Genomic DNA, 17,063 nt, shown 5'->3' with positions numbered 1-17,063 from the left:
CTAAACATTTAGTGGAGAAAAGTACAATATTGACTGAGAAGTAGTTGATTAAGTATAAAGTTATAGAAAGCAAAATATTAAAATTAAGAACAATACTTAAATAACACTTTTTTTTTTTACTTTCCACCACTGCTTTACTAAAAAACATGTTCTATCCGAATTGTGTATGTGAGTTTTATTTTGTATGTTTAAATTGAAAGTATGACACGATGTTATTGCATCTAGCTTGACAACAAGTTAGAGTTACTTAATGTGGCCACTAGAGGGCATACATGCTCATGTTGATTAACAGTAGAACACAACCTCTACCGTCAGCTGTTCAAGAAAGTTAGAAGTTTCTTTCTACTTTCTTTACGATGTTACCTCCATATAGTTATAGCAATTTAAAAAATGTCTGTTATTCCAAAGTATGATATAAGTAAGTATTTAATACAATGACATTCACTATTATCTTTTTAATGAAATCAAAATGTGCCAAAGACTTTATTACTAGAAATGGTTATTTATTGAGAATATGTATTTGTGATTTGTTAAGTCCTGTCTATTTTATCTTATGGACTACTATCTCTGTACATTGCCTATTCTTTCAATTATTTATACTGTGATAATTTGTATGACCCCTAGAATAATTGTAAATATGAAATATTATTTGTAATGTATTGTTATTTAATATGATATCCTCTGAATTCCCATATCATATGTATGTTTCTTGTCTATGTACAAATTACATCAAAAAAGTTTCCTTGTATGTGAAAACCTTTACAATATAAATAATATGTATTACTTTTATTCTGCTTAATCTATCAACAATGTATACACATTTTTGTATTGTCTGTGTACATAAATTTGTTGATGGCACATGGGTTGTCCGTTCAGTCTAGAGGGATACACATAATAATGATCGTAATGATTACCTAACAGTTCTTAAATTCATGTTGTCAATTAAAATAAATAAGTAAAGTTGCACATACAAAGAAAGTCAAGACAACAACCGCATACAAACTTCCGGTAGAAACATTTCAGAATAAAACGGTTGGATTATTAGCAGCGTACATCCTGCTGCGATGCTTTTACTCTGAAGGTCCGGTCTTGTGTCGAGTATTCTCCCATTGCTTCAGGCGTAACATCACTACAAGGACAGTTCAGGCTACTTGAGCTCAACCAGCGATACGGTTATTGTCACAGTAATTCTCCAGGTAAGCTCTTTGTTCGGTCCGTCAATTTTTGTTTAAATAAAACACCGAGTTGTGTTAAAAAGAAAAAGACTGATGATTTTCGTTTAGGATCAGGTTGGCTGCTAGCAACAAGGTGCCATGCTAGTTAGCCACCGTTAGCATGATAATGCCAGATTTGCTAACAGCTAATGAAAAAGTGTGTGAGAGCTGGGGGATGGGTCGGGTATTATTACGGTTGTTTAAGTGTAATCCTACGGGTGTCATTAGATACGTACACGGTTTAAGTTTGTCTTGAAATCCACATCATATAGTAGTATCCATTTAGCCTGTTAGCAAGCGTGTCGCTTTCATTTGGGCTAAAGTTAGTTGGGCTAGCGACAGCTCTCTGGGTTAAAACTCACCAGATTTCACCCCCATCCAGTAGCTGTTTAACTTCGACCTAGCTTTGCCTTTACTTTGCCCCAGATATGTCGCCGTGTGTCGTTAAAATGTCTTATCTGTATGTGTAGCTTTACCCATTTATTAGCAATGGCAAAGCGTCAGATAACACTACTATGAATTACTCCTGTTAACTGTGACAGTTATATTGTATACTGAACACATTAACCAGTATTCTAATATTTCTTGCACTTTTACCATCATTATTGTTTAGCATCAACCAAAAGCTGGTTAAAATAGACAAGTGACAGCTAACTGCTTCACTCAATGACCCAAAGTGTTACCTATTGAGTTAAAGGTGGAATCATCTAAATACTAACTAAGCAATTTACCAAAAACAAATATTAAACTGACGTATGGTGAACCTATATACATTTATTTTTTCTCCATGTTTATATACTTTTGTATTCCAAACTTGGACTGTAACTTAAGCCAATAGTAAATAACAGTTTTTTGTCTGCTTCTAGCAGCTTAATTCGAGGTTAAAAACGCATCTCCAATACTGACAACAGAGTTCCATCTCTTCATTATTGTTTTGTAGTTAGTCTCGGCCCATAGGGATTTGTTTTGCCTCTTTGGGATTTGTCATTTGAATACCCATTGTGTGAGCAGGGACTCCCTTATCCTAGTTTTACCTGGGCTCTTGTTGCAGTTATAACCGTTATTCCCAGAGGCATCAGTTTAGACTCCCCTATGTTAAATATTTACCTGGTTTGGAGTAACATTGGTGGCTGGAAGTAATAACTTTCAGCAGGTTTTACTGAAATGCTTCTTAGCTTTCTAGACGCTAAACACTTAAGCTTAATTCTGACCCAAACATTTAGAATAAGCCATTTATTGTTAAAGTGCAATAGTGGCAAAACATGCTGTTTTACACATACTGAAATATGAAGATTTTCCTCTTTGCTTATTTGATATAATTTTAAATGTAATATTTTGGGTTTTGAACTGAATAAAAAGACATCACTTTGAGCTATGGCGGTTATTCAATTGGATGTTTTTACTACTTTCTGTCACGAATAAACCAAATTAGATTAATGACAGATGAATAATAATATAATAATGAAAGTTATCATTAGTTGGTGGGTTTCAGCCGCAGTTGACAGATTTCGGAACTGATTTGGCTTTTCATTCTTGGTTTTTGACGAGTCTGTAAGAATGTTCCTTCTTTGTCTAGCATTTGTGTGGACCTTGTTACACTTCTGCATTTGACTTTCTCTGACAGTTTTTACACCACCCTTATTGACGGTTTCCCTACATGTTGCATCAGCTCTCTTTGACTCTCCCTTCCCCTCTGGTGCAGGTCCCACCATGCGAAGCGCGTGTCTCCTCATGATACCGGCGCTCCTGCTCCTCTTGGCGCTTCCACTCTCCAGAGGACGCTACAATGATGACTTTGACGATGGTGAGGACCTAGCAGACTTTGATGACAATGACTTCGCTGAGTTTGAGGACATGAACGAAGATCAAGCTGCGGAGGCAGAAACTGCCCCCCCGCCTCGCGCCTCGCCGTCCTCACAGCCTGAAGAGGACGAAGATGAAGATGAAGCCACTGTGGAGCTGGAGGATGGCATGGATGGGTTTGACGACTCAGAGACACAGGTCAATTGCCTTTTTGTTAACAGCTTAATTTTTCACCACATTATAATTTTTTTTTGTATGACATTATATGAAGTTACATAGAATCTGTAGCAAAGCTAACTCAACTGCATATTTCCCCAGGATCAAGACATGTACAGCAAGTATGACCAGGAGGAGTTTGAGGGGATTGGAGACATGGAGAAGCCAGGCCACTCCATGAAGGACCCCCTCATAATCCACACTGTAAGCCAGCTTTATTGTTAAATCTTCTCACTAGCGAGTTTCACACCCTTCTGTCTGCTGCTGATTGCTGAGGCTCTGAATGTGAACAAGCTGCCTACAAAACATATGCTGTTGTGTGTTGTCGTTGTAATGTAAATAGGGGAAATTAACATAAACTTTTGTCATGGAAGAACAACAATAACACTGAAATTGTAGCCCTTGGCAACTAATTGACTTTGTTCTAAATTACCATTATTTCAGTTACATTGATACTGATTTTAGCTAGACTGAATAATTTGCCAATTTGAGTTTTTTACAAATATATTCATAATGTTGACTTTTTAATCGCTACCTTTTCCTTTTTTCTCCACCCATTTTTTTTTCCTGCACATTTTTAGACAAAAAACAGGCTTCACTATAATTTAGCGTGATACTGTTTATCAAGGACAATCCAGTGGAAGCTGTGTTGAGTTGTTTCTGACATGTTTCATCCACCCTGTCGTATAACTCCAGAGCTGTGCACGGTCCAAAAGTAAAAATGTAATTGGAACGGAAAACAAAATCCTTTTTCTTTTTTGAACAAAAAAGTATTCTGCTTCAATCCATATTTGTTAAAGTAAGTTGATTTTCTGACAAACATGTCCTTGTTTGTTTTTATTTGAATACTAATTCTGGCAAATAATCTAAAGCCTGCACATAGTTTCTTAGTTTTTTAAAAAGAACAACACATAATGACCATGAGGAGGTTGAGAACTACTGAGATGGGTATCCTTTTGATCACATTACATGACAACCCTGAGTGAATTTGTGCAAAGCTTTTGCAGGGTGCCAATTGGGATAGACTTTGCCATTCATTCAAAGCTAGTTTTTTTTTTAATTGTCTCTACTTAAAATGTAAGAAATAGAAGATGTGTTTATTCCAATTCAGCTGTTTTTAACATGTCTTTTACACATAGAATGATTCAATCTAAATAAGGACCAGATCTGTTCTTGTTGCATAGTTACGATCGTTTTTCTGAAAGTGAGCTATAACACTGATGACACATTGCTGTTTCCCTGCAGGTTCCTGCACATCTGCAGAACAGCTGGGAGAGTTACTACATGGAGATCCTGATGGTCACCGGCCTGTTGGCCTACATCATGAACTACATCATTGGCAAGAACAAGAACAGCCGCCTGGCTCAGTCCTGGTTCAACTCTCACAAGGAGCTGCTGGAGAGCAACTTTGCATTAGTGGGTGAGTACCTCCCACTGCAAGTGTTCTCATAATAAAGTACTGTATGACAGGGTGGGGGTCTGTTTGAAGCACAACCCGTCTCAATTGTCAATGACGTGTATGTTCAGGTGATGACGGCACCAGTAAAGATGCAGTCAGCACTGGAAAGCTGAATCAGGAAAATGAGCACATCTACAACCTGTGGTGCTCGGGGCGTGTGTGCTGCGAGGGCATGCTGATCCAACTCAAGGTATTCATGCGTGTTCATGTGAAGGAGTGTGTGGTGGTCGCTGTATTGAGTTAACTTGCAGCCATGTAATCATCCTTGTGGTTTGTTTCAGTTTCTGAAGAGGCAGGACCTGCTCAACGTGCTGGCCAGGATGATGAGGCCTGCCGGGGATCAAGTGGTGTGTATTACTAATCAAATATGTTTTGTGAGGGGCAGGGTTTCCTTTTTTAATATATTTGTGCCTATCCATGTGTCCTGGAAGATTTTAAACTCGAATAATGGGAGAAATGTGCTCAAGTGTTACCTGTGTTTACTGGGCTTAAAGAGACATTCTGCGGCATATCTGCGAACAGCTCACATCCGTACGTCTTCATTTGAGCTAAAGCGGACAGAAAGACCTGTGACATCTAGATGTATCACACATTAACATACCTTCCTGGCTATAAGCGGTAATTACCGGATACGGAAAACCTGGTGTGGAGTTTGTGAGTGACTTTGCTTCTAAAAGTATTCTCGTTGTCATTGTCTCGCTAACAATGTCTGGTTTGTTTGTAGCAAATAAAAGTGACTCTAAATGAAGAGGACATGGACACGTTTGTGTTTGCTGTTGGCACCAAGAAGTCGATGGCCAAGCTTCAGAAGGAGATGCAGGACTTGGTAAATATCCTCCAAAACGGTTTTAACTTTTATTAATAAAGTTAAACTACACAAATAATACATTTTTCTGCAGTCCCTTCTCACCCTGTTACAGTGTTACCCATAGACATTAACACTTAAACAATGGACTTGAATATTTTGGTTCTTTTTCCATAGAGTGAGTTCTGCGGTGACAAGCCCAAGTCTGGAGCGAAGTATGGGCTCCCAGAATCCCTGACTATTCTCAGTGAGATGGGCGAGGTCACAGATGGCGTGATGGACAACAAGGTAATGTCTCTTTAGTGCTTATCTCACGTCACACAGTATTATTACAAAAAGCACAGTTTGTCTCAGCATACAGCATTTGTCTGACCACATGTGTCTGGGTCTGTTTTTGTCTTTTTAGATGGTGCATTATATCACCAATAATGCTGACAAGATCGAGTCCATCCATTTCTCGGACCAATTTTCTGGTCCAAAAGTTATGCAAGAGTAAGTATTTATATCATCTTTGAATCTCTAACATGGGAGTTATCTAGGATTTTGTTGATATTCTTGATTGGTACTAAAAGTTTCTGTGTTGTTTCACAGGGAGGGTCAGCCCTTAAAGCTGCCTGACACTAAGAAGTCACTTATGTTTACATTTAATGGTAAGCATTCAATTTCTCCTATTTTTAGAAGACCCCATAATTAGATGTTGTAATGTAATATACACTGAATGTTTTTGTTTCTTGTGTTTTGTAGTGCCTGGCATGGGCAACACCTCTCCCAAAGACATGGACGCTCTGCTCCCTCTGATGAACATGGTGATCTACAGCATCGACAAGGTCAAGAAGCTGCGTCTCAATAGAGAGGTGAGCAGGATTTCAGTGCTCTGGTTTGTCATATTTCAGCCACGCTCACTTGTTGACAGTATTTCCTGCTATTAAATTGAACTTTAAAGTCAAGCTACGAGTCCCCTTTGTAATGTTCTCTGTATATTTAGGGCAAAATAAAGGCTGACAGAAACCGTGCCCGTGTGGAGGAGAACTTCCTGAAGCAGACTCACGCTCAGCGGCAGGAGGCAGCGCAGACTCGCCGGGAGGAGAAGAAGAGAGCCGAGAAGGAGAGGATCATGGCCGAGGAGGACCCTGAGAGACAACGTCGACTGGAGGTTGGCAATGCCACACACAAGAACACAGATAAAGGAATTAATGATGGATAAAGTCATTCTCTATCCCTTACTGTTTCTAAATGCATCACTTAAAGCAGTTCAGCATATTCGCTGAGTCTGATGTAGTTGCATTGTTCTTACAGTTTAACTCAAAGTAGTTTTAAGTAAGAGCATCAACACGACTTTAAAGGTCCCCTATTACGCTTTTTTAACAATAGTAGGTGTCAGATATATACAAAATATGTCTATGAAGTGTTTGGCTCGAAACTATTATTATAAGAAAAAAAAATATATATTATTATTGTTGTATGTTTTGTTTCAAAAACCGGATCATGCAGTGTAGCATGCCATAAACCCCTCTGTTTCAAAAGCACTGGTTCTGTGTCTGTAGCTTTAAATGCTAATGAGCTGCCATAATAGGTGACCTATAAATAAAAAGCTAGAGCAACAATCACACATTAAGACCAACCTTATTTTTATATTTCATACAATACAATGCTGTCATGCTATTTGTAGCAAACAAAGTGACAATTTACATTGATGCTTTAGGTATAAGCAAATTCAAATGTTTCTGAAATTTGATTTATTATAAAAATGTAGATGTGATGATCAGGAGGCACCTTTTTAAAAGTTAATACATTTGAATCTTTAAAACCTGTAAAAACATTTACAGACAAAAGGGCATCAAAAATAAGTGAAGATTTCAAAATGTAACACTAATTATTTTATCTTTGCCTTTTTCAGGAAGCAGCCCAGCGACGTGACCAGAAGAAGATTGAGAAGAAGCAGATGAAGATGAAGCAAATCAAAGTGAAAGCCATGTGAAACCCCAGCCCAGGGATACAAGCACACCTGAAACAGTGCTCCGCTTCTTTCGAGTCACCACGGTCTGCAGCTCTGGCACCAAACAGACATCCTGTGCCTCCGGGTGTGTCAAGCTCTGCTGTCTCTGTCCCCACCTGCGCCATTTGGTGTGGCTAAACCCAAATGACTGAGAGTGAACTGTCCATGTCAAGTGAGAGGGACTTTTTCATCATCGCATCACCATGTTTCACCCCTTTTTTTGGTCTAATTTTGTTGTCTGTTTGCAAGCTGTGTCGCTCTGGGAACTTCTTTTTTAACTTCATCTGCTGGGAAGGAACAAACTATTTGGTGGTTACTTGAGCCACATTCTAAAAGGAAATTTAATAGCATTAATATAATCTTAGATGAGACTATCAATAAAAAATGTAATTTATATCTGCTATGAGCTTGGTTTCTTGCAGGCTGTTTCTGATGAATATCTGAGCAAACATAATAAAATGCACTGGAGTCTGTTGGAAACTGTTTGTTGGTTTTTACTGGGGAAATTCATCTACTTGATTTAAAGGCCATTGATGAAGACAACTGTAGAAACTGATACACGGACACTTTGGTAGCACTTTAAAGAGTGGTCTATAACGGGGAGCAGAATGGGTGAGGCTTAATTCTAAAGTTAACTTTGAGATTGTGTCAGCAGTCTCTGAATTAGATTTGGTTTCATCTGTGCAATAGTCAAGTTAAAAAGGATACAATGACCATGTCAAGTCTGAATTAACTCTAAGATTAAAACTATGATCCTCCTTGGTCAAATGAAAACAAACTGCACAAGGACATAGAAACTGCACAATTTGGTGAAAGAATATTGCATTTCTACGATCAAGTTGACCCTATGATAGTGCTATCAGCGAGATTTAAATTATCAAACTTAGTACCAGGCAGATTACTTGACTAATAAGATCATATTAGTTATACTTTATTCATCCCAAACTTAAATGAATAATCGGTCACGAAATACTGACTTAAAAAAGGTTTTATTGCCTTTTATTTTATTGTTCAAGCTGCATCTGTAGTAATGGTCTGTTACTTAGCAATTGTTTCCATGAATTACAGACTGTATATTGACTTCATTCACCAATCAAAATCACATTGTTTATTATTTGCTGGTGCCCAATAATAAATTATTATTTGTGGAATGTATATTTACTCAATATCTGTGCAGTACAATTTATAGTATTTCCCTTTTTTTCACTCACTGATATTTATTGGACATCTGTGGTCAAATCATTTAATAAGACTTGGAATACAAAACATCTTATAGTTATAAAATAGGATGAATTGAGCCCAAATTAACAACATTGCAGTATTTAGTCAACCAGCAGTGCAACCTTAAATATATTTACTAACTAGCAACTAATGTTGTCATAAATGTAGTGAAGTATAAAGTACCATCTTTCCCTCTGAGATATAGTGGAGGAGAACAAAAAAGCAGAATGAAAAGAAAAGACTAAAATGTATACCTTAATATATATGAAAACCTTTCATAGACCACTTTAATGGTATACACATTCTGACAAAATGTAAGATGGTTCCTCAGATCAAGTATTATAAATAAAATAAGAAACGGAGTTCTGAGGCATTTATCACCCTGTATTAATATTTTTCATTTGTTCATTCCATATACCCAACAGAATATATGGAATAGATTTTTTTGGCCTTTGACCTTTATTGAGGCTTTCTTTTATTTTCATCCAAAAATATAGTTTGAGTCACTGTATTGTTTTTGCTGAAAATATCTAAATACGACACATTAATTGTTTTAACTGCACAATTATTTGAGAAAAGTCATTAAATATATGAATAGTTTGCATTAGACGAGTGGTGTCTTTAGAGGGCGTTATGATTACTTCTCTGGTTTTGGGTTTGCATGAGCAGATTCGAACATATATCTGTAAAGTGCAGAAACGTGACTATTAAAAATACAGGCGTTTATTAATATACATTTATTTTTGATATTCAGTTATATTTACATTATATGTCACTGCAGTGGCTTTCTTTATTTTATTTGTTACTTTGAAGAAAGTGCCGCTCAGGAATCGTGGGCTGCATTCGCAAACACTGATGGAGAACAGGCGAGGCTTTCAGGTTGGTTATGCGATGGCCGCTCTCTCAACAATATTTGGATTTTAAAGCGAAAACAATGGTTTTGCCGCTCTGAGAGGATTGTTGATGTCTGGACTAGCTACCGGAATGATAGCGGCGTTGTTTTAGCGCGTCAGATTTGCTTAAGCGCTGGCTCGGAGATGTCCTCTTTCTGTTAGGCTTTCAGTGTTTTTCTTGTTCGTCTCCCGGGCCTGGATGAAGCTGCCTACACTGTAGCGGCGGGTTGCTACTTTCGGATGAGCGGGCAGTAGCTCTCAAAGAGGTGGGGTCTGAATTTAGGAGTCAAAACAAGTCCGTAGAGCTTCTAGGAGAGTTGCATAACATACATGTCATAGATAACATGTTACCGATGTGGTCGGAGGGGCAACATTATCAGAGTTTGACTCCTAACTTGATGTTCTTGCTAGTTAGCATTAGCCAACGGCAGCGGTAACTTGCACCAGCTAAAGCGTCATTTTAACATTTGCAAACCTTATATCGTATCAGAGCTACCAGTTATGTTGCTCCTGCAGAATAGAGAGGCACCCGGTTTATATTTCGTTTACGTGAACTCTGTTTTGACGTCTGAAAAAAGGATATATTTGAATTTTGTTGTTGCAACTAGCATGTTGCTAACTGAACTAAGTGGTCAGTGACGTAACGCTGGGCATTGTTTTGACAGCACGCAGCATCTTAGCCCATACCTAAAACGTGTATATTACTATCTTGCTCAGTTATTTTTTTTTGTTGATTATTTTTTCTAACAGACATTAGTTAGAAAAGTTAACGTGTGTCTAACTGATGTGACGCAGCTCACCGTTCTGTTACAGTACCATACAGTGTAACGTTAGCCTCTGCCAGCGACCAAATATACTCTGTCTTTAATTACTGCAGTATTTCTCATCAGTATATCTCTCACTGGGCTGTTTTCTAAAATTGCTAAGGCCTCTATATGAACTTCGAATGTCTAAGGCACAAATTAAGATAGATGTTTGAAATGCAGTGTTAATGACAACAATCCATTCTGCTATTAAGGAGATACCAATGTTTGCAATCTAGAACACTGTATTGTTGACCCAGGGAAACATCATATACATACAGAACAGATGAGAACAGAAGAGCTTTTAAAGGTCTCCTAAATGTTCCTAGGGTGTTGAGCTGAGCATAGAACCCTGTGAACATATACAGTGGGGCAAAAAAGTATTTAGTCTGCCACCAATTGTGCAAGTTCTCCCACTTAAAAAGATGAGAGAGGCCTGTAATTTTTCATCCTAGGTATAACTCAACTATGAGAGACAAAATGAGAAAGAAAAAAAATCCAGAAAATCATATTGTCTGATTTTTAAAGAATTTATTTGCAAATTAGGTATACCTAGGATGAAAATTACAGGCCTCATCTTTTTAAGTGGGAGAACTTGCACAATTGGTGGCTGACTAAATACTTTTTTGCCCCACTGTACATGTGTACACGTCCCCATACTGTAGCTGCTGTTTCATGGTTTTCTGTTTGACACTTCAGTTGTAGGATGGATCCAGACGGTGGGGCAGATTCTCAAAAAGCTGTCAGTTTGCAGTGGCAGAGCTACAAACTTGTCCAGGATCCAGCCATCCGGCGAGTTGCACAGAAAATCTACAGATATGATGGAGTGCATTTCAGTGTGCCAGTGAGTTGATTGTCTTTCTCTTTTAATACATGTGTGTTCCTTAAATACAACATGTCTAATTTAGGATACAATACAACTTTATATCAAGAACTTTTACTCATTTAGAAAAAAACTCTATAGAAAATAGTTTGTCCCCTATCTCTTATTCAAGGAGGATAGTCATGTCAGCACACATTTGATCCATCCATTTACTGAACCCTCATTCTGTTTTCACTATCAAATACCTGGTGCTTCTTTTGTGTGTGAATTCATGTGTTTTATTATTATCCTGTCTGGATGTGATATGAGTTCAATGCNAGTTGTTTATTCATACGGTTGGGCGCGCTCTAAACGTGTCTGTCGTGCAATCATCTAACTAAAGTCGATCGGTGAACAGACCTTATGGCCTTCTGGTCTTTGGCCAAAACTTTAAGAACAGTGCATACTTTAGCAGAAGAGTTATCTTGTAAGAAACTACCAGAAGCCGGTTAGTCCTAGTTCTTATTCCGCACCACAACAACGTCCTTCAGGTCTGCCCTCTTATGAAAGACTACATCATGTCCCCACATGTATTGACCATGGTCCAATTACACGCCAATTAGACTTTACGCATGTGCAGTGAAACACAGGTTTCGGCGGAAACGCATGGCTGCATCAGACACTTCGAAAAGGTCTTCCGCCAATCTAGTGGCCTGCTGGGCTGCAGGCCAGGAGGCTACACGTCTGTCCCGACGACAATGGTCAGCCAGACATGTTGCCGTTAACACGGTTTGATGCGGTGGCCGACTTGACGCGATTTCTTGTCGACTAGTGTTGTAAGGTACCCGAGACACAGAGACTTCATGAGGCGTGATCGGCTGGTGGGGGGGGGTCAGGCGTAAGGTCTTCATGAAGGGGGCAGACTAAAATGATGTATTATGTATGTATGGACAGTACACTTTACCTACTCATAGGCCCCGGAAGAAAGTAAATAGAAAGCGCAAGGGTGTTGTTATATCGTATTTCTTATCCGTATAAAACCTGTATCAAGCTTACGCACTAATTAGTACTAATTACTCATGTAAAGAATTCGACACTAATTGAGACTAATTTTAACAATTAACAAACTGCCGGGAGCCACGTTGTACATAACTTCTCTTGGCAGTTAATTTTTGCGACGCGCCAGTTTACAGACCATTATTAATCCCTACGAGACGTAACTAGCCCGGCTATAAGTGAGAATTATCAAAGCTAGCCACGAGACGATATTCCGGTCAGTCCTCGGTCGACCTTGACTAGCTGATGGACGCTGTATTTCGCGCCCTCTCACATGGTCTGCTCTCCGCTCTCTCTCTAGTATAGTCGACCGACTCCAGACTGCCTCTGGGCGCCGTCGAGACGACTAGTGTGCGCTACTTCGGTGGCGGGTGACAAATGCTCGACGTACTTTATGACTGCCCCGACACGTCCTCTTCTCTCGCCTCTCTCTCCCTTTGTCTCTCCTAGGCAAAAGGACGGCACAATAATAGCGTTTCAATTAGCATCTTGGAAAACTTATTACTTTAAAATACGATGATGTTTATCAAACAAACTTGACATTATTAAGTACAACAAACAACAAACACCTTCGGCGTAGTAAATAACTTCTTACTAGACTTCGAAAAGCTAGACAATGCTAATATTTGACTTCGGTATATGTTTTTACTCGAGGGTAATTGACTCAAATTTGGAGTCGTATAGGCAGGATCATTTTTCATGGTGGGGCTAAGCCATTTCTTGGTATGGGTGTAGCCTCCCCCAGCCATACCCTGGCGCTGCCACTGGTGGGATGTATGGGGCGGGACATTCTGCACATGCGTTAAATGCGTTGAATATTTTAACGCAATTAATTCAAAAAACTAATTACCGCTGTTAACGCGATAATTTTGACAGCATTAATTTGACCAGCTAAAAACCGGTAATTACCGGCTAACGGAAACCCTGATTTGTACGAGTTGTCTTTGGCCCTTGACTACTGTCAGGCTTCTGCACTCTTTCTATATCAAAGCCAAGATGTATACTTTGAACTTGCTCATGGTTACTTTATTATAATTTTTTCAGAATTATTGACAAGTTATGGAAAATGCCCATGAGGATTGTTGTTGTTTTTTTGCCCTGTTTTGCTTATGTCACATGCTGTTTCTATTTCCCAGGAGAGTCAAGTGCATCAGCGCATCTCTGATCTAAGGAAGGAGGGCCAGTGGTCCGCCAGTAGACTGCCTAAGCTGATGGAAGCCTCCCGTCCAAAGTCCCACTGGGACTACCTCCTGGAGGAGATGCAGTGGATGGCCGCTGACTTTGCCCAGGAGAGGAGATGGAAAGAGGCTGCTGCTAAGAAGGTAAGGCAGGGAATACATCAGAGATATTTGAAATTACACATCATCAAAACAAATAGGAGTCACTGTGTGAAGCTGACCGTGGAGCGGCCCGACCAAGCAAGGAGGCAGAGGCAGAACGTCCAAAATACAACCCGGTGTGGGCATTTATTACTCACGGGCACATGACACAGCCTCAATCTCGCTGTTCACGTGAGCACAGTCACCAGCCACAAGGATCTCACACCCCCCACAAAACAGGAAACACAGAGCCTAAATACCCACACTAATTAACCCAACAAGACACAGGTGAGGGGAGAGGAGACAACACAGGGCACCAGGTGCACACAATCAACAGCAACAGACATGGGGAAAGGGAACACTTTTCAAAATAAAACACATGTGCAATATACAAAGCCCGAAGCCGTCAGCCCACAGTGACGAAGCCATCTTCGTCACACACTGCTGAAACTGATGTCTTGTTGAACTGTCTCCACTACAGCTTGTTCGCACGTGTGCCCGTCACCATCAAGAGCAGAAGAAGAGTGAAGAGAGGTTGAAGAAAGAAAGGGAAGTTCATCTTCGTCACATTGCCAGCACGATTGCCCGTGAGGTGGAATTCTTCTGGGCGAACATCGAGCAGGCATGTATATTTATTATTCAGTTTTTCCAATTTTTTTTAAAATGCTGTCATTAATAATAAATACAGCAGCGTTTTTACCAATCCCAATGATGTATTTCTTTCCGTCAGGTTGTGGAAATTAAACTCCAGTTTGAAATTTACGAGAAGAAACTAAAAGCTCTCAGCTTACAAAAAGCATCAGCCAAAGGTAAGTCCTGCAAAGCAACTACCACAAATATAATGCAATATGTTTTCTGTCTATCATGAGCTTTTACTATCCATCTATTCGTTCATTTTTCAAGAAAGATTGTGTTGATAGATATATTCTTTCAATAACCCAATTTCTTTTTCAATATTTTGTGTTACAGTACCGGGTCAGTCAACAGGAGTACACGCTGGAAAAGAGGTATGTGCTGACCTGACACTTGAATGCATACCAATGCATATGCACCTACTCTACATCTTGTTTCTAATTTCTAAAACCATCCTTTCTCGTTATAGGAGGCGACGACTTCAGCTAAAAAAAGGAAAGCAAGTTCGTCCTTGATTGATGAAAATGGTATGTGTCAAACCCCTCAAAATAGAATAACAACATGGACGTTTAAAGAGTGCCCTTATTTATTGCTTGTCCTTTCTTTTAGTCCCAGATGAAGAGAGCACGATAGAGGAACAGGAGGCAATGGAGGGGGAAGCAGACCACAAAGCAGAGTTGGTTGAGCTGGCCAAAAATGGTACTTATTTACTTAACTTCTCTGTCTATGCATATGTAGGGGGGCAGAACTAAGGAGGAGAAATGGGTTTACTCCCAAATCCCATGATTACGATATTCTCTCTTGCACAACATTGCTCAAATGTTTCTTTATTTTTCTTTTAGCTGAGATGCCTCTTGATGCTTTGAAGAAGCAGTATGCCGGCGCCTACGTTGAAGGCTTTGAGTGGCCTCAGCCTAGTCCTCACAGTGATGAGGAGGAGATGGAGGAGACTGAAGGTGCCTTTTATTTATTTGACACTTTTCTTACGGTCATTAAAAACCTGGAAAAGTCATGGAAATTCAAAATGCTAATTCCAGGTCCTGGAAAAGTTATGGAAAACAATATTTTTCCCAAAGTTTTGGAAAAGTCATGGAAATGTTACTAAAGTTGCATCAAATATAATTTATATTGTATCTAATCGCCGAAATAGTAATACTATAATGATAATAAATACTGTGTAGTAATAAAATGGCATTTAACTGACGAGGTATTTTGCTGGTGAGAGATTTTAGTTGCTTTAGCGTGTAGAAGCCAGTAAGCCTACTATTTCATTTGTTTTAGATACACAACATGTTTCATGTGCAGATTTGATTTCCATGTTAAAATAAACAATTTTAAGTGGTACGCTGAGAAAGAGTCATGTTTTTGGTCATGGAAAATGAGGTAAAGGTCATGGAGAAGTCATGGAAAAGTCGTTGAAAATCATTGGTGAAAAAGTGTATGAACCCTGATTTGAGAAATAAGTGGCACTTGAGAAGGATGTGATGTGTTAAAGTTGATATTCTTTATCTTCCAGAAAAAGCGTGTCCTTTGGGCAGTCCACCTGAGGCAGTGTTGATTGACTCACTGCTTAATGTGGAGCAGTACCGAGGAGCGGATAAAGCCTCTGACTCTGAGAGGAAGCCCGCCAGAGACATAGCTGAAGTGGCTGCTGCTACAGAGCTCATCCTGCCCAAGGGCAGCTTCAGGACCACTTCCACAGTAAGTCACACACATGCACAAACACACCAAAGAAAAAGATGTCCTTTACATTTTGAACTGTTCTTTATTTGACCAGACCCGCAGCCCAGCTCCTTTGCTACTGCATGGGTCACTGCGAGAGTATCAGCAGATTGGTGTGGACTGGCTGGTAAACCTGCACAAGAAAAACCTCAATGGCATCCTTGCAGATGAGACGGGCCTCGGCAAGACCGTACAGACGGTGGCTTACATGGCTCAGTTAGCTGGCCAAGAAGGTATGTCTGTCTGTTAAAGATATACAGCATTTTTCAAGTGATTTCAGTTTTATGTTGTCGGTTTTTTTAAAGGGAATGTCATAAAGACGTGATTTCGTTTTTTGTCAACAGGCATCTGGGGTCCCCACCTTATTGTAGTAAGGACATGCAAGTTGTTAAATTGGGAGGTGGAGTTCAAGCGCTGGTGTCCTGGCCTGAAGATCCTCCTGTACCTCGGCAACAGAAGAGAGCGCAGAAACCAGAGAATGGTAGCTTTTGCTTTACTCAATATAAAAGGCCTTTCTCTTCTCAATAAACTGTAAATGTGATAACTTATCATCTGATCCCTCTACAGTGGTGGGGGGAGGCCAACAGCTTCCATGTATGCGTGACATCCTACAAACTGCTGATGAAAGACCAGAGCCATTTCCTGAGGAGAAAGTGGAGGCACCTGGTCCTGGACGAGGTGCAGCTGATCAAAAGCATGACGGAGAAACACTGGGAAACGATCTTTGCTCTCCGAAGGTACGCAGGGGGATAACCATGATATCAGTTCCAGTTTCTCAAGAACTATGATTATCATTGTTGTGGTCCAGGTAGGGCTGCTCGATTATGGCAGACATCATAATCACGATTATTTTTGGTCAATAATTGATATCACGATTATTAAATACGATTATTCATTGACTTTGAAAACGTCCATTTATTGAACTTTAAAACAAATAATAATTTTAACAGTATCTTTTTAACTGTTGATTACCCTGAACGTATAATTCAACTGAAAAACCAATACTAAAATAAATGATAATAAATAAATACATTTAAATAAATAATATAAAAATATAAATACCAATAAACAAGATCAACAAATACTTTGGAGCACACTTCCACAAGCTACTAAACATATAT

At 39.4% G+C, this 17,063-nt stretch overlaps 2 protein-coding genes across 4 annotated transcripts in view; both read left to right on the top strand.

Annotated features, from left to right (window-relative positions):
* The window catches only part of ep400 (E1A binding protein p400), a 186,060-nt gene that overhangs the window by 93,796 nt on the left and 75,201 nt on the right, over positions 1 to 17,063 (top strand). For all 3 annotated transcript variants that reach the window (XM_010769105.1, XM_010769091.1, XM_010769098.1), the window contains 11 exons: positions 13,405 to 13,590; positions 14,069 to 14,209; positions 14,318 to 14,396; positions 14,557 to 14,594; positions 14,690 to 14,747; positions 14,830 to 14,919; positions 15,063 to 15,176; positions 15,737 to 15,921; positions 15,998 to 16,175; positions 16,287 to 16,423; positions 16,510 to 16,679. In XM_010769105.1, the coding sequence (XP_010767407.1) occupies positions 13,405 to 13,590; positions 14,069 to 14,209; positions 14,318 to 14,396; positions 14,557 to 14,594; positions 14,690 to 14,747; positions 14,830 to 14,919; positions 15,063 to 15,176; positions 15,737 to 15,921; positions 15,998 to 16,175; positions 16,287 to 16,423; positions 16,510 to 16,679 (1,376 nt within the window). The remainder of the gene's footprint in view (positions 1 to 13,404; positions 13,591 to 14,068; positions 14,210 to 14,317; positions 14,397 to 14,556; positions 14,595 to 14,689; positions 14,748 to 14,829; positions 14,920 to 15,062; positions 15,177 to 15,736; positions 15,922 to 15,997; positions 16,176 to 16,286; positions 16,424 to 16,509; positions 16,680 to 17,063) is intronic.
* ccdc47 (coiled-coil domain containing 47) lies at positions 1,075 to 7,973 on the top strand. Its single transcript, XM_010769081.1, has 13 exons — positions 1,075 to 1,196; positions 2,917 to 3,215; positions 3,336 to 3,437; positions 4,479 to 4,653; positions 4,761 to 4,882; positions 4,974 to 5,039; positions 5,417 to 5,518; positions 5,675 to 5,785; positions 5,904 to 5,989; positions 6,089 to 6,147; positions 6,242 to 6,351; positions 6,483 to 6,650; positions 7,395 to 7,973. Exons 2-13 carry the CDS (start codon positions 2,925 to 2,927, stop codon positions 7,473 to 7,475), a joined length of 1,473 nt encoding a protein of 490 aa, XP_010767383.1. The 5' UTR covers positions 1,075 to 1,196; positions 2,917 to 2,924; the 3' UTR covers positions 7,476 to 7,973.

This window comes from Notothenia coriiceps, unplaced genomic scaffold (assembly GCF_000735185.1).
Source record: "Notothenia coriiceps isolate Sejong01 unplaced genomic scaffold, NC01 NC01_scaffold00000339, whole genome shotgun sequence".
Taxonomy (NCBI): domain Eukaryota; kingdom Metazoa; phylum Chordata; class Actinopteri; order Perciformes; family Nototheniidae; genus Notothenia; species Notothenia coriiceps.
Note: the sequence above shows the minus strand (reverse complement) of the source record. Positions and strands in the feature narration are given on the sequence as shown.